Source organism: Phodopus roborovskii, unplaced genomic scaffold (assembly GCF_943737965.1).
Source record: "Phodopus roborovskii unplaced genomic scaffold, PHOROB, whole genome shotgun sequence".
NCBI classification, from domain to species: domain Eukaryota; kingdom Metazoa; phylum Chordata; class Mammalia; order Rodentia; family Cricetidae; genus Phodopus; species Phodopus roborovskii.
In genome coordinates, this window is record NW_026125059.1 from 13,637,496 (window position 1) to 13,661,577 (window position 24,082).

General features: G+C 51.5%; 2 protein-coding genes across 3 annotated transcripts; one reads left to right on the forward strand and one right to left on the reverse strand.

Moving 5' to 3' along the window:
• The first annotated feature begins 1,026 nt into the window (after window positions 1-1,026).
• On the forward strand, window positions 1,027-17,975 carry Pltp (phospholipid transfer protein). Of its 2 annotated transcripts, XM_051186454.1 has the most exons (16): window positions 1,027-1,191; window positions 1,794-1,904; window positions 1,988-2,087; window positions 3,594-3,722; window positions 4,127-4,282; window positions 5,443-5,506; window positions 5,586-5,649; window positions 6,547-6,638; window positions 10,307-10,483; window positions 10,571-10,630; window positions 12,695-12,859; window positions 12,953-13,020; window positions 17,120-17,162; window positions 17,261-17,324; window positions 17,413-17,489; window positions 17,729-17,975. In XM_051186454.1, exons 2-16 carry the CDS (start codon window positions 1,805-1,807, stop codon window positions 17,849-17,851), a joined length of 1,482 nt encoding a protein of 493 aa, XP_051042411.1. In that variant the 5' UTR covers window positions 1,027-1,191; window positions 1,794-1,804; the 3' UTR covers window positions 17,852-17,975. The 2 variants fall into 2 exon arrangements, with proteins under 2 accessions (XP_051042411.1, XP_051042420.1); XM_051186463.1 differs by lacking the exon at window positions 10,307-10,483.
• On the reverse strand, window positions 17,963-23,867 carry Ctsa (cathepsin A). Its single transcript, XM_051186477.1, has 15 exons — window positions 23,750-23,867; window positions 23,389-23,567; window positions 23,163-23,274; window positions 22,728-22,778; window positions 22,550-22,636; window positions 22,165-22,320; window positions 21,766-21,857; window positions 21,219-21,303; window positions 20,657-20,748; window positions 20,484-20,559; window positions 20,256-20,398; window positions 19,547-19,622; window positions 18,870-18,959; window positions 18,611-18,715; window positions 17,963-18,407 (listed from the first exon to the last, which is right to left on the reverse strand). The coding sequence occupies exons 1-15, from the start codon at window positions 23,801-23,803 to the stop codon at window positions 18,324-18,326; spliced, it is 1,482 nt and encodes a 493-aa protein (XP_051042434.1). The 5' UTR covers window positions 23,804-23,867; the 3' UTR covers window positions 17,963-18,323.
• Between the last annotated feature and the right edge of the window lie 215 nt (window positions 23,868-24,082).

The following is a 24,082-nucleotide window of genomic DNA, read 5'->3' on the forward strand; positions in this document are numbered from 1 at the left end:
GAGGAGAAAATAATGTTAGTGGTTAAATAAGGGTTCTAAGGATTGACATCCTAGGATGCAAACACTGGTCCCTCAGACAGAAGAGTCTAGGCTTCTTCTTGGGCTTTCTAACTCACCTCCCACTGTTTACAAACAGTTCCTGAATTCTCCAGTAACAGTCACAGAATTTGGTTCAACCTCCAGTTTCCTGCCAGAGAGAATTCCTCAGAGAGCCAGCCTCTGAAACTATAAGAAGGTAAAACCAGATCTAGGGTGATTAGCCATTCTGGTTTGCCTGAGAGTGAGTGGATCCCCATGCACAGTTCTGAGTCCATGAAGCTTCTGGACAAAACAAGACTACTCTCCTTGGTCAGCTGAGTGTTGAAGTACATGCTCAGGAAGCATCATGAGCAGTTCCCTCTTTCTCTTTCGCTGTCCACAAGGCTATAAAAAGGTAGCCAGCATCTCCTCTCTATCGTCACCTCGGTGAGCGGAGCATGGAGTACAGGGGTACTGTGTGAGTCAGCCAGCCTCAAGGGTTCACTAAAGAATTCACAGTGCCCCAGGAAGGACAAGCCTCCTTTTGGGGTGATTCTAGTTGCCCTGTGGTGTCCTTCCGGGGGCTTAAAATACTTGTTAGAACTTGCTTCCCCAAGAGAAGGTCCCAGGACCCTAAAATTCTCTGGTAGATTGAGGTCCCATAACAAAACCAGCAAGGAGATGGCTCTGAAGGAAAGGAAAGGGAAAATAGACGCGGGGCCTCGCATGGATGCCTGCCGAAACGGGAGTTCCCCCCGGTAATGATTCTGTGCTGGATGAGGAAACTGGAGCTCGGAGTAAAGTGAAGGGATTTACTGAAGAGCGTGCAGGAAAGGGCTCAGGTGATTGGAATTTGACAGCTGTGGCTTGCTTGGCAAGTCGCCTTCTGCACTTTTCTCGCTCTTTTAGAAGCAAGTCCCCCCACTTGTCCAGACAGCAGCCAGGCTTGTCACAGGCTCGGTACTGCCCTATCCACCCTCAGGGCTGTTAGCGTCCCGCCCCGTCCCCTCCCAGCCCCTAAGGAGGAGGGGAGAACAGCAGAGAGGAGGGGGGTCGGAGGCCCATGCTTATAAAGGCTGCTGGACCCGCGCTGCCCGCCAGACCCCGCCGCCCGGATCCCTTGCACTGTCTGCCATCCCGCGTGACCGCGCCGTCCCCCAGGTCCAACACTAAGTGAGTTGGGGTGCATCCCCATCGTACCCCTAGACCCTCCTGAGCTGCGTGGCCCACCGAACCCAGGTGGAGGAGGGCGGATGAAGGAGGGCATTAGGATGGGACACCAGGCCGAATGCCTGATGGGAGAGATTTAGGACCTGGGGTAGCCGGGGTAGCCGGGAAACCCAGGAGACAGCGGTCAGGCGAGCCACCCCTGAGCGCGGCCTGGGAGACCGCAAGCCACCCAGCAGGAATGCGCGTGTGGTGGTTGCCATACCAACAAACAAGTCAGCACACGCCCTCCTCTGAAGGAAAAGGGAAAGTGGTGGTGGGGGGATGGGGAGTTGTTCATCCTGCTGAGGTTCAAACACGCCACGCGGAGGTCACACGAGGGAACTAAGCCCTAAATCCTCTGGAGGCAGAGCGCAAGTCGCATTGCGCTTCGGAGCCTCGGTTTCTGCATCTAGCAAATGGAGACAAGATTATTAGTTTCGAGTGCCCGGAACAGTTTTATGGAGAGTAACGGTTCGGGCCAGCACCCGGTTCTAGTTGCACGTCCAAGGAGTGGTTTTGAGCCGCCCAGATGACACCTGCGACTTCACCTTGCCCCCCCCCCCCAGGCCTGGTCACCATGGCCCTGCTCCCGGCCCTCTTCTTAGCGCTCCTGGCAGGTGCTCATGCCGAGCTCCCGGGATGCAAGATCCGCATCACCTCCGCGGCGTTGGAGCTGGGTAAGGCGGGCGGCGGGTGGCGTGGTCCGGGTGGGGCGCTCGGGCTGCGGGCGCGGGAGCTGAGGGTCTCCGTGCTACCTCAGTGAAGCAGGAGGGCCTGCGCTTTCTGGAGCAAGAGCTGGAGACCATTACCATCCCGGACCTGATAGGCAAAAAGGGCCACTTCTACTACAACATCTCCGAGTAAGTACGGCCTGGCGGAGGGACATCAAAGGTGGGTGGGATGAGCTGGGAGACCCCTGGGATCTAGGCAGGTCGGGGCGTGGCCAATAGACAGGGTGGGACCGGTGGGGCTACCAGGTAATGGATGGAGGTTGGCGGACCCAAGAAAAGGGAATTCGAACCAGGAGAATTGAAGCTTGGACGAAAGGACAGTGGGGAGGTGCGTTGGAAGAATTTACCAATGGATGAGTGTGGAGTCTAGGCGTAGGGTGGCGCTAAAAGGGAGGAAGTTTAGGATGGGAGAGATGGGAAGAGCTGTGATGTGCAGTGAGTTAAAGTGATGGACCAGGTGGAAAGCTGAGTCTGGCAAATGTCTGTGATCTGGGCTTTGCGCGGGGAGGGGCTGCTGGCGCAGGATCGCAAGTTAAAGGCCAAATTGGGCTTTAAAAAATTAAAACAAGGTCGGGTGGTGGAGGTAAACACCTTTAACCCCAGCACTCTGAAAGCTAGAGCCCGAAGGATCCCGGAGTTCCAGCCAACCTGGACCATAGAGCGACTACTCCGAGAAACCCTATCTCAAAACAAAACAAAACACAACAAAAACAGATCTAGCAATCACAGTTTGGACAGAGGATGAGGTGCAAGCAACAAGACTATATAGATCTTTTCATTTTTACTTATCTTTTAAGGTTTAACTATTTTATGTGCATTGGTGGTTTGTCTGCATTCATGTCTGTGTTGGATTCTCTGGAACTGGAGTTACACAATCCTGAGCTGCCATGTGGGTGCTAGGAATTAATTTCCGGTCCTCTGGAAGAGTAGCCAGTGCTCTTAATTGCTGAAGCATCTCCCTTATTTCTTTATTTTTGAGACAGGATCTTATTATGCAGCCCTGACCGGTTAGGAATTCACTCTATAAACCAGACTGGCCTTCAACCTACATTGGCTGGTCTACTTCTGCCTTCTGAGTGTTGGGATTAAAGGCATGTGACACTATGCCTGCCTTTTTAAAAAAACCAAATCGTGTGTGTGTGTGTGTGTGTGTGTAATATAATATAAATATATATGTAATTCCCGTGAAAGGATCACTTGGGCTCACAAATTCAAGAAGAGTCTGAGTAACAAATGGAGACTCCCAGTCTTTTGTTTCAAGACAGGGTTTCTCTGTGTACCCCTGGCAATCTTGGAACTTACTCCATAGACCAGGCTGGCTTCAAACTCAGAGATTGCCTACCTCTGCCTCCCAAGTGCTGGGGTTAAAGATGGGCGCCACCACTCCTGGTGACTCGCTGTCTTTTAAACATTGTACATAAGAAGAGAGGAAGGCCATTTTTAACCCTGGATCTAGAGAGCAGATCTCTGAGTTACCTAATCCAGGTTGGGCTCTTAGGGGACAAAGGAAAACTCCATCCCACCCACCCAGCTCCCCCAGCCTATAGCTAGAAGACAAGGGATAAGGTCCCCGTGGGTGGTTGGATAAGTCCACTCCCCTTGGCCCTGGACCCACCCTAACCCTGCCCTCTACAGTGTGAAGGTTACACAGTTGCAGCTGATATCCTCGGAGCTCCACTTCCAGCCTGACCAGGAGTTGTTGCTGCACATTTCCAACGCATCCTTGGGGCTGAACTTCCGGAGGCAGCTTCTCTACTGGTTCTTGTGAGACTCCCCCCATGATTAGGGGTGGGGCTAGTGGCTACGGTCCAGTATCTACTAGCCTTCCAGGTTTCAGTTTCTCAGTGAGAGAGGTGGGAGTCATTTTTCTTAAAGTGTTGTAGATGCTGGTATGTTGCGCATACTCTGCTTAGTAACTCGACATCCATGCTTATACAAACAACACTAATTAAACTTATTAGACCATAAAAAAAAAATAGTCCTGAAAGTAAGGGCGGGCCATGTTGGGGAGAGGGGTTCAGGCATGGAGGCGTGGAGGAGGATGAGCGGGCAATGGGGATGCATGTGGTCACAAACATTTTGTATCCTGTTGTGTGTGGTAAACAGAGGGTAGTGACACTCAGTTATCTCTCACTGGAGAGAACTCGAACCCCTCCTCCCTTTGGCAGCTATGATGGGGGCTACATCAATGCCTCGGCCGAGGGTGTGTCCATCCGCACAGGTCTGCAGCTCTCCCAAGATCCCAACGGTCGGATTAAAGTGTCCAATGTCTCCTGTGATGCCTCTGTCTCTAGGATGAATATGGCCTTCGGGGGAACCTTCAAGTAAGTCCCGGCCCCGGTGCACGTCTTCTGAGCCCTGCAGTATAATTTCCCAGAGCAGAAAAGGACAAGTGCTAAGCTTGGGAATCCCACGGCATGTGTCCAAATCCTAGTCCTCTCACTCCCTGGCTGTGTGAACTCTGGCAAGTCGCTGAAGCTCAGTGCCTCAACTTCTTCAGGAAGACGGGGAGGAGAATAGAATCTAATTTACCAGATCATCATGGACACTGTCTCATCAGATACAGTCCCTGGCATATAATAAGATTAAAAGTAGTTGTTAGGATTAGTACACTGGGGGCTGGAGTGGTAGACTCAGTGGTAGAATGCCAGAATAGCATTCACAAGGTCATGGGTTCAATCCCCAGCACCTGAATTTAACTGGAGCCAGACATGGTGGCACACACCTTTAATTCCAGCACTTGGGAGTCAGAGGCAGGAAGCACTCTGTGAGTTCGAGGCCAGCCTGGACTATGTCTTGAGTTCTAGGCCAGTTAGGGCCACAAAGTGAGAACTTGTGTCAAACAAAGCCCAGAACACCCTGACACTGTGTACAGGATTGGGCCTGTACTACATTCTCAATGATAATAACAAAAAGTGGCATACTGGAAATCCTGGGTCCTTGGTGTTGGAGTTTTGAGGGGAAACATGATAGATCTATTGTCTGGTGTCCCACACTGTCAGATTTATTTTTTTGTTCAGCAAGCGTAGTGTGTCCCAGGCCTTGAAGATCTAGAACAAAGTCTAGAGTCCAGCTAGAAGGATTTAAATGGTTGTCAGGAGGACCCAGGAAGTGGGACCAAGAGAGTATTCAGGGTGGAGGGATTTCCATGGAGGGCAGTCTGAGAAGACTGCCTGGAAGAGGAGGCCTCTGAGTCTTGTCAGGAGGCCACAGGGCAGGAAACGCTGGAGAGGGCATCAGGAGTGTACGGATTAGATGTGGTGGTCCCTGAGCAGCTATGAGGATGTGAGGCACATGGCAGGGGAGGGAGCCTTGAGGGTCAAGCTGGAGAGGGGCTGGGCTTGGATCCTGGAGAGTACTATAGAGCTGGCTGGAACTAAGGAGTCTTTGTTGTGACCATTCTTTTGGGCACTGTCATTTTTACTGGGTCTGGCTTGTGGTCGTGGCAAGGGCTGGGCTAACCCAGGCTCTCCTCTCCTTGCAGGGGGATATATAACTTCTTCTCCACGTTCATCACTTCGGGGATGCGGTTCCTCCTCAACCAACAGGTGTGGCTGATGGTGGACCTGGGTAGCAAAGTAGGGGTGGCCTGGCTCTGAGAAGCTCTGACTCTGGCCCTGTCCCCAGATCTGCCCTGTGCTCCACCACGCTGGGACAGTGCTGCTCAGCTCTCTCCTGGACACAGTGCCCGGTGAGTCAGTGCTGGTGAGGTCAGGAGACCTGACCCAGGCCTGGACCTGAAGGAAGTGGCATGCTGCTGTCATACAGGCTCCTTCCAAGTCTAGCCATGGAACAGTTCTGGGTTCAAGTGTGTCACTGACCCGGTGTCTGACCTTAGCTAGGAAAACCTCTCTGGGCTTTGGTCTCCTCATTTGGCTGGCAGGGTCTCCCCTAAGGGTTGTCAAGGACTTTAGCCTGTGTTTGCTGATCATAAGCCCCCATTTGTCTCCATCAGCGAGCATCTCATGGGTGTTCAGTTAACATAACTCTTCTTCCTAAGCCACTGTGTCTGTCTACTTTGGATCAGTGATTTTGTTCCCTCAGGCCCATTGGATAAAATGCATTGAAAAGGAAGGCAGGGGAAACGACTCTTTTTCCACCTCAAACATTTTAAAACAACATCATTATTAGTGTGTGTGTGTGTGCCCATGTCATGGTGTATGTGTGGAGGTCAGAGAACAACACTGTGGAGTTGATTGTCTCCTGCCTTTGTACTGGTTCTGGGGATTGAACTCAGGTTGCCAGGCTTTGGAGACAAGCTCCTTAACCTGATGAGCCTTTTCACCGGCCCCTCCTTTTCCACCTTGCTTAGCTATTTGATAAAGCCTTCCCAGTAGTCACAGTAGGAGGAGGAACTAATTAACAATAGCTTCATTACTGAGCAAGTATACCACACTAGGTCTAAGAACTTTCTACTTAAAGCCAATCTGATCTTCAGAAAAACCCTGTGAGGAGAGAGTGTCACTGTTGTTATGAATGACTAAGAACCCTGTGAGGGGTGAGTGTCACTGTTTATGAATGAAAGACAGAAGTTAAGCACCAGACCCAACGTCACCAAGTTTGGAGTGACTCGAGCCCCTTTCTGCAGTGCGTAGTCCTGTGGATGACCTTGTTGGCATCGACTATTCCCTCTTGAAGGATCCTGTGGTCTCCAATGGCAACCTGGATATGGAATTCCGGGTGAGCTGTCTGCGTTGGTTGTTTGTGGCCTCTGACCGCCAACCAGCTTCCCTTCTCTCTGTGGGTAAGCTGGGTTCTTCAGGGCTGACTGTGTGGCTTCCTGCTGCTGCTGCTGCAGGCATGGGTTCAAGCCCTGCCTTTCTAACTTCATCCTGAGTCTCTGCAGCTCCTTATAAATGGAGTTCTTAATTGGTCTAGGTAATAAAAACCTGGAGTCAGATATAGAGGAAAATGCTGAGATCAGAGAGTAAGCCACAGCTACAATTTACCTCTCTAGCATCTCAGCAGACAAGAGAGCAAGTTCCTGCTTCTCCCTGTTTCTGCCCAGCCATCTCACTTCCTGTCTGTCTGTACAAACCTCCAGACCTCTATGGTTAGCTAGTGGCAAGCTCCGTTCTCTGACCTACAGACAGGCCTTATTTATGCAAGCAAGCTATCACCCACCACAGCTCCTCCTGTCCAGCTGTGACCTGCAAAGGTCCTTACTTGAGGGAACTTGCTTATGCCCTGCCCATCCCCTGCCTCTCTCAACCTGTCAATCAGGTGCCAACAGTCTTGTTTTCCAGGGGACTGAGTCCAAGCCCTCCATGGGTACCATGAGCTGAAGATGTTCAATTTCACCATGTAAAATGGTGTCACATTTGTGTGACATACAGCCTGCAAACATCCATTGATAGATAAAATAGTGTGTGTGTGCAAACACATGTTATGACACACATGTGGAGGGCAGAGGACAACTCGGATTGGTTCTCTCCTTTCACCTGGGGTCCTGGGGATCAAACCTAGGTCCTCAGGACTGCTGGCAAGCTCCCTTATCCAGGGAGCTGTCTTGCCAGCCTGACAATGCTGTTTGTTTGTTTGAGACAGGGTTTCTCTGTGTAACAGCCCTGGCTGTACTGTACTAGGACTAGCTTTGTAGACCAGGCTGGCTTCGAACTCACAGAGCTTCTTCTTCCTCTGCCTCCCGAGCACTGGGATTAAAGGTGAGTGCCACCACACCTAGCAACAGTGCTTTTTTTTTTTTTTTTTTTTTTTTAAGATTTTATAAATTTTTTCTGTGCATAAGTGGTTTTGTCTGTCTGTCTGTATGTTCATTGCATGTGTGAAGAGGGTGTTAGATACCCTAGGCCTGGACCTACAGACAGCTGTGAGGTACCGTGTGGTTGCTGAGAATTTAGCCCACACCCTCCGGGGCTCTTAACCACTGAGCCCTCTCCCCAGCCCCCAACTGCTGAATTTGTGTGTGTGAAATTTCAGCTATATTACTAAAACCATTTTTTTTTTTTAGTTTTAGAAATAAGTATTTTATTACAGAGAACTTAAGAGAAAGATTAAAGTGTTCCTGGATAACTCGAGGGGTCCCTGGAGGTAGGGTACCACTTAGCTGCTAGTCTGGAGCCTTTTTATAGGGATGAGGTTATGTGGAGGGGGATGAGCTGGTCAGTCCGGTTGGCCCACTCGCAGTATCCAGGTGACTCCTTGCTTTCAGGCTTTCAGTCACATCTTTAGCTACAGCTTCAGGTATCGCTTCGAGGCAGGAGTGACCGATAACCTAAAACTGCTGAAGCCGGGAGCAGAGCCCTCTCCTGGCATCTTGCCTCCAGCCAGGACAATTTCACAATGGCCGCTTTTGGCTCCTGCCTTACTTGGGCTTGTTCCTACCTCCTGTTCTCATCCCCTCCACCCCAAGAGGGAGCCTTAACTGCCTTTAGGGAATTTGGGTAGCTATTATTCTGACTTCTTTGAGCTGAGTGGACTATTAGGTGTGGCATTTGGTGTACCCCTCCAGTGGGCCCTACCTAAGGGACCCTGAGAGTTAGTTCATTCTAGCTCCGTTTGTTTAACAAACGGGTAAGTGAGGGTCCTTGACTGGTGCCTAGATAGTGATGTGATGGGGGAGTCAAAACAAGAGTGGATTGGGGAGAAATGAACCAGGGGCCCTTGTGTGAAGGAAACAATCCCCTTCTAGTAGGAACAGGCAGGAGTTTGTATAGCTCAGAATTACAAGCCTCAGGCAGAGGACCAGGGCAGGCTGAAAAGCAGGGCATCCTAAAAACTGAATTAAAAAAAAAAAAGTCAGCCTGGAGATGGTGGTGCATGCCTTTAATTCCAGCACTTGGGAGGCAGAGGCAGGTGGATCTTTGAGTTCGAGGCCAACCTGGTCTACAGAGCTAGTTCCAGGAAAGACTCCAAATCAATACAGAGAAGCCCTGTCTTGAAAAACAAACAAACAAACAAAAAAAAAATCTGAATCAAAACCCATTATCATCCTTAACAGGCTCAGACAGCATCCAGCGTCCAACCATGACTGACTCCGAGGACTTTTTTTCCTCTGGCCTTCAAGGCTTTACTGGAGAGTGATGAATCCAGGCTCTGCCTTCCAGCCTTTTAAACAGCTGGGAAGGCTGGGATAACAATGTAAAATCCCTCCCCTGTGGATTCTCCTTTCGGTTCCTGGTCAGGAAATCATCAGGACACGGGGATTACTGGGGTGTCTTTGGATTTGATGGAGGCCTTTCCTTTTGCCCAAGGGGGGGGGAGTAGAAGAAACTGGACAGCCACCAAAGCCACCCTGAGCCAGCAGGTTTCAAGTTTGTTTTTTTTTTTTAGACTGTGTAGCCCAGGCGGGCCTGCCTCTGCCTCCTGAGTTCTGGAATTAAAGGCGTGCCTCACCATGTCTGACAGCTTTCAGGTTCTTATCTCACAAATTTGAAGAGTAAAATGCATGGACCACTGGGAGTGACTTCCATAAGTTTTTAAGTATTTTATCATAGGGGGAGGCAGAGAAGGCAGGGCTCTATTGGGCAGGAATAGGTCCCAGTAAATAGGGCTGTGTTCATTTGACAGGCGTGAAGACTGGCCCAGGGTCAGCAGTTGGTATGTGACCATCTCTGCTCCTTCTTGTGGTCCACAGCAGACTGTTCCAAAGACTCTGCAGCTCAAATCCTCATCCCACCCCTGGCGGGCAGCATCTGTGCCTGTTTCCTAATATGAGCACAGAACAGAGTGAGATGAGATGCCATGTAGACCAAAGGAGGCTTCTGTTAGACAGTCTGAAGGAGGATTGCCATGAAGTTGAGCCCAACCAGGGCTACAATAGCAAGACCACATCTCAAAGTGACTTAAGTAGAGGGGGCCACTGAGAACCTGGAGTTGGGCGGCCACGATGGATATGTAGATGCGGCTGTGATTATTGCTGCCCGGTACCCAAGGCCACTCCGATCCCTCCCTTGCACTGTTATTTTTCTCAGTCCTCTCTGGCTTTCTTTTCTTGGCTTGTCTCTTTGCTTCTTTCTGACTTTCTGGGCTAATTTGTTTAAATGCTTTGCCTGCTTGTGTGTAAGTGCAGCAGTGTGTGTGTGCAGTACCGGTGGAGGACAGAAGAGGGACCCAGATTCCCTGGAACTGGCAGACTGTGGCACGACTATGTGGGTGCTGGGAATTGAACCCCAGTCGTCTGGGAGAGCAGTACATGCCCCAGGCCTTGCTTCGTGTGCTCCCAGCCACACTCCTCCTGGCCCCCTAGCCTCTTTGCGGTGCTTTTTAAGATGTGTCCCCAAGCACCCTGCCCCTCCACGATAGACACAGAGCCCAGGTGTCCGTGGCTCCTGACTATGCCTGGCACAACTCCAATCTGCCTTGACCTGACCCTGAACTCCCAACCCCAGGGTACATTCTTCCCCCTGACTGAGGGGAGTTGGAGCCTCATCAACAGGGCTGTGGAGCCACAATTGGAGGAACAGGAGCGGATGGTGTACGTGGCCTTCTCTGAGTTCTTCTTTGACTCTGCCATGGAGAGCTACTTCAAAGCTGGAGCCCTGCAGCTGACACTTATGGGGGACAAGGTATATCAGGCTTGTCCCAGGCTGGGTAAGAAGGGCCCATGGTGGTGAGGCCAATGATCCTGTCTCATTCCTGATTCTCCTGTTCAGGTGCCAAGTGACCTGGACATGCTTCTGAGGGCCACCTACTTTGGGAGCATTGTTCTCCTGGTGAGTATTGGCAGGGGTGTGGCTGGGGTCGGAGGTCACTCCTCCTACAGACAGTGAGGTAGTAGGTGGGGTGTACGGTTGGAGATCTCCTGTGGTGGCTAAAGAGGGCACAGAAGGCCTGCTCTTTTGTCTGTGGCCAAGTATCCCTCTCTGTGAAGCAGGGTTGGCACTTCCTGCCCTATTGCCTTTACAGAGCAGCTGTGAGGTTGGGAGAGAACCCAGGCCTTCCAAGTGTGGTCACCAACATTTTACTTAGCTTTACTTAATGGGGAAGAGAGTGGGAATTAAAACATTTTAAAACAGGGGTTTGAGCCAGCTGTGGTGGTGCACGCCTTTAGTCCCTGCACATGGGAGGCAAAGGCAGGTGGATCTGAGTTCCAGGTCAGCCTGCTCTATAAAGCAAGTTCCAGGACAGCTAGGGCTTTTACTTAGAGAAACCCTGTTTTGAAAAACTGACCAACCAATCAATCAATAAATGCAAATGGGTTTGAGATATAGTTCAGTTAGTAGAATTCTTGCCTAGTATGCCTGAACCTCTGAGTTCTAGCCCCATATACAAACATTTTGTATGTATATATATACTCCATGGGACTGGAGAGGTGGCTCAGTGGTTCAGAGCACTTGCTCTGAACCCAGGGTTTGGTTTCCAGCACACCCACACAGTAGCTAACTGTCTGGAACTCTAATTCAAGAGGCCCTAGTGCCCTCTTCTGGTGTCTGAGGGCACTGTGTGCATGTGACATACAGACCTACAATTTTATAAGTGACAGCATTTGAGTCTGTGTGACTCCAGGTCATGCCGGCCTCCTCTACACACACACAACCTTGTGAGCGTGTCGTGAGTTTTCAGTGAAGTAACCCACGTGACCAGAACAGCACCTGCTATGGGGTTCAGTGAAATGGCTCTGTTGTTACTGTCGTCATCGTCGTCGTTGTCAGTGCAATGGCGGAGTAGTTAAACGCGTGACTGTGTTCACGCTGCTTGCATGTGTCAGCTCTGTAGCTGAATACCCACACAACCTTGCACAAGCTTATTGTCTGTCTGCTCCAGCTCCCTGGGGGAATGGTTCAGTGAGTAAAGTGCTTGTCTTAGTCACATGAGGACCCAACCTTGGATCCCCAGCACCCATGCTAAAATAAAAGCTGGGTGCGGCAGCTGTCACAGCTCTGGGGACAAGACAGGAGGATCTGTGGGGCCTGCCGGCCTGCCAATCAAGCTCAGTCAGTGAGCTCCTGGTCCAGTGAGCGGCCCTGTCTCAAAAAAAAAAAAAAAGATTGGAAATGATAAAGACACCTAAGCTGACCTTATAACACATTTACACATGCTCACACGCACCCACATATACATATGAGGGTAATAGTGCCTGGCTCACTTGGTTGTGGTCAGAATTATTATGCTTAAGGGAATGTTTGTTTTTGAGACTGGATCTCATGTAGCCCAGGCTGGCCTCAGTACACACACACGCGCGCGCGCGCACACACACACGTATACATGAGAATATGAGAATGCCCTTTCCTCCTGACTCTGCCTCCCAAAGACTGGGATTACAGGTTTTGCTACTACACCTGGCTCAGCATCCTGTTTGGTAATGAGTATGTGTGAGCATTTAATAGTATTACGTGGCCTGTAGAGCAGCTCAGAGATGAGGACGCAGGAGCTGGGAGGTTTAAGCAAAAAAGTCATCCCTGGGGAGTCTCAACTGGGGGTTTGAGTCTAGATTAAATACTGAGGAGGGAGGAGGGGGAGCCAGGTGTGGGGTGCATGCTGTAATTTCAGCACTTGAAGGCTGAGCCAGAGGAACTCTGGAGTCCAGGGTTTCAAGACCAGCCTGGCAACATACATAGCTAGAGACCATCCCAAAAGAGAAAGAAGGACGGACACTACTTTGACCAACTCATGGGGGCTGGGTGCAGGTCAGAATGGCGTGGGGGCATTGTCACATTGGTCTGTGTTTGCCATCCCTTGCCTCCAAAAAGCCTGAGGCTTTGTCCCCCAACAGCAGCCCCGGTGCTCGCCAGGAACCAGTTTGGGATTGTGACGAGCTTTCCTTCCTCTGTTTCCAGAGTCCTACAGTGATTAACTCACCCCTGAAGCTGAAGCTGCAGGCTGTGAGCCCTCCACGATGTACCATCAAGCCCTCGGGCACCACCATCTCTGTCACTGCCAGTGTCACCATCGCCTTGGCTCCACCCATGCTGCCTGAAGTCGAGCTATCCAAGATGATCATGGTACGGGCCCCAGGGTGAGGGTACCTGGGGGTCCGTGAGAAGTGGCCTGGGAAACCTTTCCAGTCCGTAATGTCTCCACACGCTTTCCCTCAGGAAGGGCGTCTCAGCGCTAAGATGACACTCCGGGGCAAGGCGCTGAGAATAAAGCTGGACCTTCGCAGGTACGCAGTGGATAAGGATTCTGGGTGGGCACTTAGCTTCTGAGCTATCTCCAAGGTAGCGACATCTGCCCAGCAGAGCCATGGGGCTAGAACCAAGCTATTCTTGTAAGCCTCCAACAAGCTGGGGTCTGTCTTTGTTAGTACAAACAAAACAAACTCCAGCCTGGAGTTATGGCATAGGCAGGCCTTTAAATACTCAACATAGGCAGGTGGGCCTCTGTGAGTTTAAGGTCGCTGTAGTCTACACAGTGAGTAGTGAGTTCCAGGCTAGCCAGAGCTACATAGTGAGACCTGTCTCTGAATGAATGAATGAATGAATGTATTCATTAATAAAGAAGATTTTAGCTTGTGCCTGGAGAGATGACTCAGTGGTTAGGAGCACTGGCTGATCTACCAGAGACCCCAGGTTCAATTCCCAGCACCCACATGGCAGCTCACAACTGTCTGTAGCTCCGATTCTAGGCGATTGGGCACCTTCACATACATACATGCAGGGAAAACAGCAGGGCACACAAAATAAAAGTAAATACATCGTTAAAGAAAGAATATTTTAACTCAAGGATGCAGAGATAGTTCAGTTGGTAAAGTTCTTTCCTTATCAGCACAAGGCCCCTGAGTTTGAATCCCTAGAAGGCCTGGGAAAAGCCGAACGTGATAGTACATGTCTTTATTCCAGTGATGATGACCGGACATGGGTGGATCCTTGGGAGTGACAGCTAGCCTGGCCTAGGAAAGACTGTGGGGGGGAGGTTGTCTTCTGACCTCCGTATGCATGCCATGTACCCACATGCCCACACCCATACATCCAAAATCTATCTTACTGTGCAGCCAAAGATGATCCTGCTTCTATCTCCAGAGCGCTGGGATCACAGGTACACACCACCATGTTCTGTTTATGCAGTGCTCAGGAACTGAACCCAGGGCCTGGTGCATGCCAGATACCAACGCTATACCAGCTGAACTACATCTCCCCAATCCCCAAAGTACTCATCTTACCTTTTTTATCTTTCTGTTGAGACAGGGTCTCAGTATGCAGCATTAGGTGGACTGGCACTTGGTGTGTGTATATACAAGGCTGTCCTCAAAGTCAAAGAGACTTGCTTCCTAAGCCTGGGATTATAGGCAGGCATGTGTCACCACTCCTGGCTAACAGTAGTTTCTTAAAGCAACTCCTGAATTCTCCCAGCATGTGGAAGCAGGCAGAGCAGGTTATTATTTATTAACAGACCAGCACATTGGTTTGGGAAGGCTAAATGACACACCCGCAGTCACACAGCAACGAGGATGGAAACACTGGTTTGGACATCAACCTTGACTTGGTGCAGTCATGACCTCAAAGCAAGTCATTCTATCTTCCCAGGGCCCATTTCCTCCTGCGCTAAGCACAGGTGAAAAACATCATCTACTCTCTCAGGCTGGGTATCAAGTGTAGTTGCCCCTGGCCATGAGCGACTCTCTGCTTTTATAGTTCTAATTAAACAGCACTTAGGCTGCTGGTCACAGTTCATTAACTAGTGGCTACACAGCAAGTAGTCAGTGCTGAGAAAGGACAGTGCTACTCGGAGGCTGGACCGCGACAGTACAGGGCCTTGGAATATGGAGGCAGGGTCCAGTCCACACAGCCAATGATGTCAGGCAGCTCCCGTCACCTCTCCAGCTCCAGTTTCCTCATCAGTGACAGACAATTTGTAATAGTCCCAGATTCTTAGGGCTGTGAATGAGAACTGAGTCACGCTTCGTTTTACAGTGTTGCAGCCTGGCCTGGTCATTCTAGCACCAGGGAGGCCGAGGTAGGAAAATTGCAGTGAGTTTGAGGCCAGCCAAGGGTAACCTACATAGCAAGATCCTGTCTCAAACATCACCGACAACAACAACAAAAATCTCAAGGCCTGGAGAGATAGCTCTGCTGAGTGAGTTCAAGGATGAGGGCCTGTGTGTAGCACGAACTTAATTGGTCTTAATAATAAAAACCCCAAGTCAGGTATTAGCGGGTGAGAGCTGAAAGATCAGAGAAGTAAAGGGGTCAGCAACTCAAGTTCTTACCTCTACAAAATCCTCAGACTGAAAAGGGTTGAGCTCCTGTCTCCTGCCTTGTATTCCTTTCTCTGTCTCCACCTCCCTAGTGCTGGGATCAAAGATGTGAGCTGTTGGGTCCGGGGTACGCAAATGACGGGTGACGGACCACTGAAGTCTATGAAACCAGAGGCAAACCTACCAGTTAACTGGGACCACAGCCAGAGTTCGAGCTACTGAAACTGGCAGTGGGGGCTGATTTGGGCCTCTTAGAGTGAAATCAAGCACCAGGTGTGTGGGTCAAAGAGCTTTTACAACCTGGAGGTCAGGCTTGGAGTCACATACATTTTAAGTTTTACAACTTTTGGTTACAGGATGTTAGGATGTTAACAGAATGTTTGCGAAAGCCGGTGCCTGATACGGCCGCTTTTCACTGTCCCTGGAAGAATGCAAGGCAGAGAGTAGTCACGTAGGAGGACAGTTAAACATTAAGGGAATACAAAGCAGAGGGTTCCGCAGAGACAATAGTGACAAGCTAACCTTTGTCTGCCACACCTGCCTGGCTGGGACGCTGGGAGGTGGGAGACTGTTGTTAGAAGTTTCCCTCTGTACACAGTGGCTGCCAGGATGTCTGCTCTTAAGGCAGAGAGTGGTTGTTGAAGTGTTGTGGCTGCTAGCCACTGTTATTTGGGATTACACTTTTATGTTTCTATATTCCTGGACCCTTCAAGCTCTGTTTCTCTTTTAGACTGGTTAAATCTCATGTAGCCCAGGGTGGCCTTGAACTTCAGATCTTCCTGCTTCCATCCCCCCCCACCCCACCCCACCCCTCCAGTGCTGGAGTTAAAGATCACTCTCTGATCTTCAGGCAAGCTCTGTTAGAGCACAAACAAAATATCACCACTTGAGCTTGAGTTTTAAAATCCACCTAAAAACCCAAATTTAGAGGCAATGGCTTCTAATCCCAGCACGGGGGTGGGGGGGTGGGGGGGACGGACACAGAAGGTGCCTGGGGCTCACTGTTCACACCGCTTAGCCTGACACAGAGCTTCAGGCCATTGAGAGACTGTCTCCAAACAATACATGAACATATCCATACACACCCCTGCACACATGTGCACTTTACCCATGCAAGCATACACACACGCACGTGCGTGCGCACACACACACACACACGCACACACACACACACACATGCCCCAGCAGCATATATGTACACATTTATGAGGTATTGGGAATGGAATGGGGCTTTATACATGCTAGGAAAGGGCTCTACATCTTTAACCCAGCATTTCAATGTCTTCTCCTTTTCCTTCTTTCCTTTCTTTCTCTCTTTCTTTCCTTCCTTCCTCTCTTCCTTCTTTTCTTCCCCCTTCTTGAGAAAGTGTTTGTAACCCTGACTGGCCTCGAACTCACTGTAGACCAGGCTGACCTCAAACTCAGACAGCTGCCTGCCTCCTCCTCCTGAGTGCTGGCCGATTTTTTATTTTTTTTTATTTTTTGGAGACAAGGTCTTAATATGTAGACTAGGCTGGCCTCAAACTCACAGAGATCTGCCTGCCCCTGCCTTCTGAGTGCTGGTGATAAAGGAGTGGGCCACCAACCTGGCTTGTGTGGGTAGTCACATTGCCGTGGAGTGCATGTGGAGGTCAAAGGACTACCTGTGAAAGTCCCTTCTTTCCTTTTCCATGTGTGCCCAGTCAAGCTCAGTCAGTCAGGCTTGGTGGCAGGAGCCCTTACCCACACTTGAACCATTTTGCCAGCCAGCTCTGTTTTAATTTTTGGAATAAGTTTCTTACCTGACAGGGAGTAAACATTGTTGAATGTTGTTAGATAAAACAAACCAAACTCACTGACCTAATGGTAGAAACCTGGCACATTGGCATTCTTGGCAAATGAAAAGTCGAAAGAAAGGGGCACCAAAGGCAAGAGCCACTTAGGGATGCACGTCTGGGGAATGGCAGCTACCTGGAAAGATGACTAGGTGGGACTTGGAAGGCTGACACTTGGGGACATCTTTTAGTTAGGGCCCAAGGAGAGGATGTTCCCAGGTTTCATGGTCACAGGGTCTGTTTCTCTCCTGCAGGTTTCAGATCTACTCCAACCAGTCTGCGCTGGAATCTCTAGCCGTGAGCTGGGAATGGTGGTGGGTGGGTCCAGGCCTTGGGGCAGGGTAGCAGCTCACACAAACCCACCACCCACGCGATGCTGTGTCTTTCTCCCCCAGCTGATCCCATTGCAGACCCCATTGAAGACGCTGCTACAAATCGGAGTGATGCCCATGCTCAATGGTAGGGGCTGAGGCTGTGAGGAAGGAGGGTGTAGGGGCAGGGGGCTAGGCTGCAGGGACCCGGCTGAGCTTGACTCTGTCACCCACAGAGCGGACCTGGCGTGGGGTGCAGATCCCCCTCCCCGAGGGCATCAACTTTGTGCGTGAGGAGGTGACCAATCATGCAGTAAGTAGACTGTAGGCGGGAGGACACACCCCAATGCTACTTGCCCTCCGGAGCCCCTTCATATATATATATTTAAGTAGCAAGGGATTTTATTCAGAAACAAAGCCCAGATATAGAGGAGTCACACTGCAAAGGAGCTGGGGTGGGGTGGGGTGGTGGCTCTGAGATTTGCCAAGTCCTTTTGTGTTTGTTCTCCAAACGACTGAAGGAATGTGTGACATTCCCTGTCCCCTTCCCAGGGCTTCCTCACCGTTGGGGCAGACCTCCACTTTGCCAAAGGGCTTCGAGAAGTGATCGAAAAGAACCGTCCTACCAATGTTGTGGACTCCAGTGACCCTCTATCCTCTGCAGCAGCTGCCTGAGTTCTTCGACCCACCCAGGCAGCTGGCATTCAGGACATTCACAGTCCTCAGCAGCAGCCTCTCCCCCTTCCCATCCACAGCCCGTAGTGTCCCCAGTGCCACAGAGAAGAATTCGGTTTGAAGCCACACTGAATTTAATTTCATAATCAGTCAGTCATCAATTACAATCCATCCACCCCTCTCCTTGGGCTGCCCTAGAGCTCTGTTGGGGTCCTGGGATGAAGCATTCATTAAGCAGGTTGAGGGGAGGTCAAGCCACCGACCGCACTGTCGTGGGAACAAATTACTCATCGCCCCTAGGCTGTCTCTGTGAAGCCCAAGGCCCAGGCTGGGGTGCACAGGGCTGTGAGAAGTCAGGGACAGTGTTAGAGCAGGACCTGCCCCACAGGGGCACTCTGCATAAGGTAGGATCTCTCTCCACTGAGAGGCTGGGAGGGGCTGGATCAGGTACTGAGGACTTCCATGGGTCCCCTCAGTAAGGCTCCTTGTTTAGGAAACGAGAGAACATGGTGAAGGCAGCTCGGGGTTTGTCCGTGGGGACCATGTGTCCAGCGCCCTGGGGAGCAAAGCTCTGTGAGGTGTGGATCCTTCACCCCTGGTCTATACCCAAGACCTTTATTTCCCCCCCCCCCTTCACCCTGGAAGCTTGTCCTGATGCTCTAGTGGTGCCCCAGAACAAACAGAAGCCAGAGGGTAAAGATGGGAGGTCACCATTGTCCGTTTGGCCTCAGCTGTCCCTCGCTAGGCTCAGAGTCCTACCTTGATGGTAAGGAAGGTAATATGGGAGAACTCCTTCACGAAGCCGGCTACCTGCTCTCCACTTTCCCCGTAGTCCACTAGCCAGGGCCGACGCTGCACCTCCATCTGTCCCATGAGAAAAGACATCAGCCAGTGGCTCCCGCCATCCCCGCACACAGCTGCCCTCAGTGTCTCAGGACTGGAGCCGTCTCCAGGTGTGCCCTCTGCAGCTTAGAGCCACTCCTGGCACGCCAGCCCCTACCGCCCAGCACGACCTTACCTTCTGGTTGAGGGAATCCACAAACCACTCATCCCCCATGAAATTGCAGGCCATGTCCACATCGCCATTGTATAGTAGGATCTGGTATTTCTGGAGTAGAAGGGCAAATAGAAAGGGCCCTCAGCCCTTTCCCTGGCTCAAGCCCTACCTTCCCGGGATGCCAGAAGCCCAGCTAATAACAGGAACCCGAAATCCTCATGTTTTCCGATTGCATATTATACAGTAAACACCAAGCAGGTGCTTTTACTATACAGGGAGGAAGATGCCTCCCCCCCCCCCAATGAGACAGTCTCATCATGGAGCTCAGACTGGCTAAGAACTTGAGGTTTCTCCTCAGTCTCCCCAAGGCTGGGCTTATAGGTATGAGTCACGACGCCCAGCTTATTAGTCTCATTTTACAGACAGGGAAACCATAGTTGAGCATGCACGACACTTTCCCAGAGCTAGGTGTGTTGGCGCACCTGTAATCCCAGTATCGGAGAGTTTGTGTTCAAAGCTAGCCTATGCTATGTAGCAAGGCAGAGCCCTCAGAATAACAACCACCGGGGCGTGGTGGGGGCGTGGTGGGGCAAGCTCTAAAGAGGAACCCGACTGCCATGTTGCTCTAGAGCCTACAGCTACAGTGGTGGAAAGCTTTGGAAGCCCTGGCTGGAGCCCGCTGTGCTACACCCACATACCTGTGAGCTGAGCAGCTTCAGGTACTGGGAGTTCATGCTTTGATAGAGACGGCGGTACTGTAAGTTCACCAAAAGGCTGCCGGGAGCGTGTGCACAGGACATGGCAAAACAAAACAAAAAACAGGAACAGAAGGGGACAGTCAACAGTCGGACCTTTCCAATTCCCACTTTGGGTATCTTACCTCTCTTGTACTTACTTATTTGAACAGAGCTGGCATTCAGACATTCTCAACCCACCCAAACTTGGGAGATGTGTGGGTGCACTTTTTGGTTGTTACTAAAGCTGTGATATGGCTGGCATTTAGTGTGCGGGGACCAGCAGGTGTGAAAGGAACAGCAGGTAATGACAGAGCAGAGCATGGGCACTGACCAATGAGGAAAGACTTTGCTAGGCTCCAATGTGCTAGGGTTACCCTTTTACTTGCAGGGGTCACAGAATGAACTGAGCAGCTCTGGGTGGCAATGGAGTGGCAGTTTGGACAGTGTCTACTCACTAAATGTCAGAAAAGGGTCTGATACTAACCAGTGTGGCCACTTCCAAGTTTAACTGAATGTCAATCAAGATGGAGATCAAGGCCGTTAAACATCCTGCACAAGTAATTGTCACCCTGAATGTCCACACCACCCGCTCTGAGGAGCCCTAGCTGCAGGAGCCCTGTGAACCCTGCCGTTGCCACCTCCTGAACTGTGAGGGGCCACAGAAGCTCACTTGCACATGTCCCAGCGGGGCAGCTTCTCGGGAATGTGGAGGGCCTTCCGAACATACGGGTTGTTGAGGTAGGTGGAGGGGGCTGTGGTGTTGGTGCAGGGGGGATCCATGCGTACCTTGTCCCCAGAACGCAGCAGCAGTGCCTGGGGGCACGGACACAGGGTGAGGGCCTTTACTTATCTGCCCCACCTACTCCCCCGGGGAAAGCCCATACGCGCCCTTGCAAACCTTATGAAATGTCCGCTTGAGTGGCAGGCGAGTGAAGATGTTACCAAAATCATGGATCACAAGGGTGTCTTCATATCTGGGGGGGGGGGGGAAATGGGTGCTGGGCCTCTAGAGGCAGTTGGAATGCCCCAAGGCATAACCAGCAGCCCCAAAGCATAAGCAGCAGCACCTACCTATCAGTGCCGGGTACCCCACCAGCACACGGGGCGTAGAGATTGTATATGTTGAGGCCAGAGTTGCTCACAATTCGAGATACCTCCTGGAGCTGTGACGATATACTATCATGTTTTCTGGATCCATGGCCCTCCATGACCTTACCCATTCCCTCTAAGAATAACTGCTCTCCTACCTCACTCATCTCCTGTCACCACCCTTCACCCACTTTATTTCACAGGGAGAGAGCCCAAAGCTCACTGGAAGTAATCTTCCAGACCTGGGTCCCAACCCTAACACTGCTGGTCCCTGTCATGTGACTTGGGGCAAGTGGCTTGAGCATCCTTGGCTTCAGCTTCCTCACTGGATTTCACAGAGACGAGACAGAAAGGCTGTGGGGTGAGCCGCCGCTAGAGCCCAGTTGGTAGGGTGCTTGCCTTGCATGCGTGAGGCCCTGGGTTCAATCCCCAGTTCTCCCAGAAAGAGGAGCACTGGAGCTGGGGTTTCCCACGGAGAGGCGTGAGCCTCATCTCAGGACTCGTGAGGAGGGGCTGACACACACAGAAAGGGGCTGAAGCTCACGTTGTTTACGCATCCTGGGTCTCTGTTGTCATAGAAGTTACACTTGTTCTGAGAGCAGCAGTGGGTCTGGAGCAAAGTCCAAAGCCTGTAGACCAGGGAGCGCTCAGGCTGAGGGGGGGCAACGGCGCCAAGGAGTGCAGGGTGCTCCCTCTCATCGCTCTCACCAGACCCTGACCCCAGGCGATCAAACCCAACTCCTAGTTCCTGCCCCCTAGTCCACACAGGCAGCACAGCCCTCCTCGGGGCCTTTTCGAAAAGAACATAAAAGTGTTACCGAGACCAGGTTTTTGTGAGCAGTCTGGGTTCAAGTCCCAAAGTCACTTTGTAGCTCAGCTGCCTGTTTCTAAGTGCTGGCTTACGGGTGTCCATCCCAGGCTCCTTGCTTTCTTTAAATCTTGGTCTCTGTCCTTGGCCTTTAAGCATCAAAGCCTTTGGCCAACCCTACCTCCTCATAACCCAGAGCAGGGATGTCATGTGCCAATGGACAGATCTGAGATCTCGTGACTTGCCCCACCCTAAATATTGCCCAACCGTCCCTCTCTCATACCTGTTCCCCAGAAGACCATGGTAGTAGGCAAAATAGACCAGGGAGTTGTCGTTCTGCTCATAGGATGAGAGCCCATTGCCCACAGCCAGCCCCTGTGAAACACCCAGGGTTCTCAGTTCATCGGAAGGGCGAGGAGGGACCCTCCCTTGACCTATACCCAGACCTGCAATCTAGAAGCTGCAATCCAGAGTGGATTGTGGGGGTGGGAGGGTGGGGGACGTCATTCAACCTAAAGGACATATGTGTCAGCCTGGCAGGTGAGCTTCCTGTGGTAGGAGGCAATGCAAGCTAACAGAGCAGCCAACTAGAAGGCTATGAAGGAGCTCCTAGGCTGACCTTACTAATAATCCAAGGTCATGGCTTCAAGGTGTCTCCCTTCTTCCTGCAGTTGCCTTGTACCTGAAGGTTCATGCTGGGATCCTGCATGACCAGTACAGCCAGGGTGGGGATGTAGATGCCAGCATAGCTCTCTCCAGTCAGGAAAAGTTTATTGTCCTTGTACTCCGGAAAGAGGCGGAAGAAATCTTTAAGGGCTTCATAATTGTTCTGAGCCACCTGGGGATGGTGAGATGGAGGAGTCAGGAGGCGCGACGTTTAAACTGGAAACATATTCAGAGATAAGGAGTCCCTCCCACTTTATTTAGTGTAAGAGGAAGTGACTGTTATGGGCCGACTACAGAGCACATGACAGAGCCAAAAGTGACCGCTGAGGCCATGCTCTCTCCCCTCATCGTGCCAGCTTTGGGGAAACAGGGAGAATGGTGCAGGTGGGCACCAGACTCACCTCAGTGTCATTGGTCACATATGTCTTGTCATCCGAGTAGGAAAAGCCCACTCCCGCTGGGGACTCGATATACAGCATGTTGGCGATCTGGGGGTGGGGGGTGGGCAGGGAATGAGAAGGGGGTTCCTTACTCTTTCAAGTACCCAGACCCCCACAAGACCCACAGCTGCAGGTGTACCAGGTTCCAGGAGTAGGGGTTATACTTCAGGGTGATACCGTCTGGCTGGATCTGGGGAGAGAAGACACTGCTGCGTGAGTTCCAGTGGGCAGATGGGTGGAGAGAAAGAGTCACAGTGCTAGGCTCTTTAGATATTGCCACACTCTCTGAGAGGCACAGAAAGTTAGGTCGAGGGTCAGATAAAACAAAACAAAACAGAATTGTGGGGGTTTTGTTTTTAGACAGGGTGTCTGTGTAACAGCCCTGGCTGTCCTGGACTCGCTTTGTAGACCAGGCTGGCCTTGAACTCAAGAGATCTACCTGCCTCTGCCTCCCTGACTGCTGGGATTAAGGGAGTGTTAAGAAGGAAAACAAACTTGGGAAGCCACCGGTTCCCCCCCCCTCCCCCAGGCCTCCTGCCTTCTCTCAGCCTGGGAGAACCCGGTGTTAACTCACCAGGAAGGGGCCGTGCTCTGTGAGGAATCCATCTAGAGAGCTGCAGCCAGGACCTCCGTTGAGCCAAAGCACTACGGGGCTGTTCTTTGGGTCTTTCTGCGACTGCACAAACCTAGGAAGGGTAAACAAGGAGGGATTGATGGAAGTAAGAGACCTGTCCTGCCTGGGGTCATTAGAATTCGCCCGCCCAGTTATCACACTCTCCTAGGGAGGCAGGGCCGCACACCAGTAATGGAAGTGCTTGTTATCCGAGGCTCTGAGGTAGCCGGAGTACTGCTGGAAATCGGGCTGCTTCTCCAGGCCGGGGAGGCAATCGATTTCATCCTGGTCTGGAGCTGCTTCGCCCCGGGACGCCCAGGACACAAGCAGTAGCAAGAGGAGTGGGGACAGCGCGGCTCGGATCATCTGAGAGAGGAAGCATCGGCAGAGGATGTTTACCAGCTCCCCAGGTCATCTGCATTTCAGTGCAGCAGCAGTCACTGGGGAGCAGCTGGCGAGCTTCTCCCGGGGAAGCCCCCACCCGGGTTCTAGTTCCCCGCGGACAGTAGAGCCTCGGTAGCTGCCCATCAGCCCGGGGATCTCCTTACCCCTGCTTCCTTGCGTCCTAGCTCTCCAGGAGGCGCCGGTGGACTGGAAGTCATGTGTAGTACTAGTCACGTGAACTTCTGCATCACGTGGCAGTTTGCTCATGTTCACTTTTTTTTTTTTTTTTTTGTCTGCGGGCCCGCGATGGTCCGGAGCGGTCACTTACCAGTTCAGAGTACACAGCCCGGAGGATCATTAGCCAGGGTGCCAGAGATCAGATGATCTTGGTATTGGCAGCAAGGTTTTCCAGGCTTCTGGGGTCATGTTACTGGGGAGATGCCGAAAAAGCGGCGCTAGGACCCCCGGGCGGAGCCGAGGTTAGGTAGGCAAGGGGG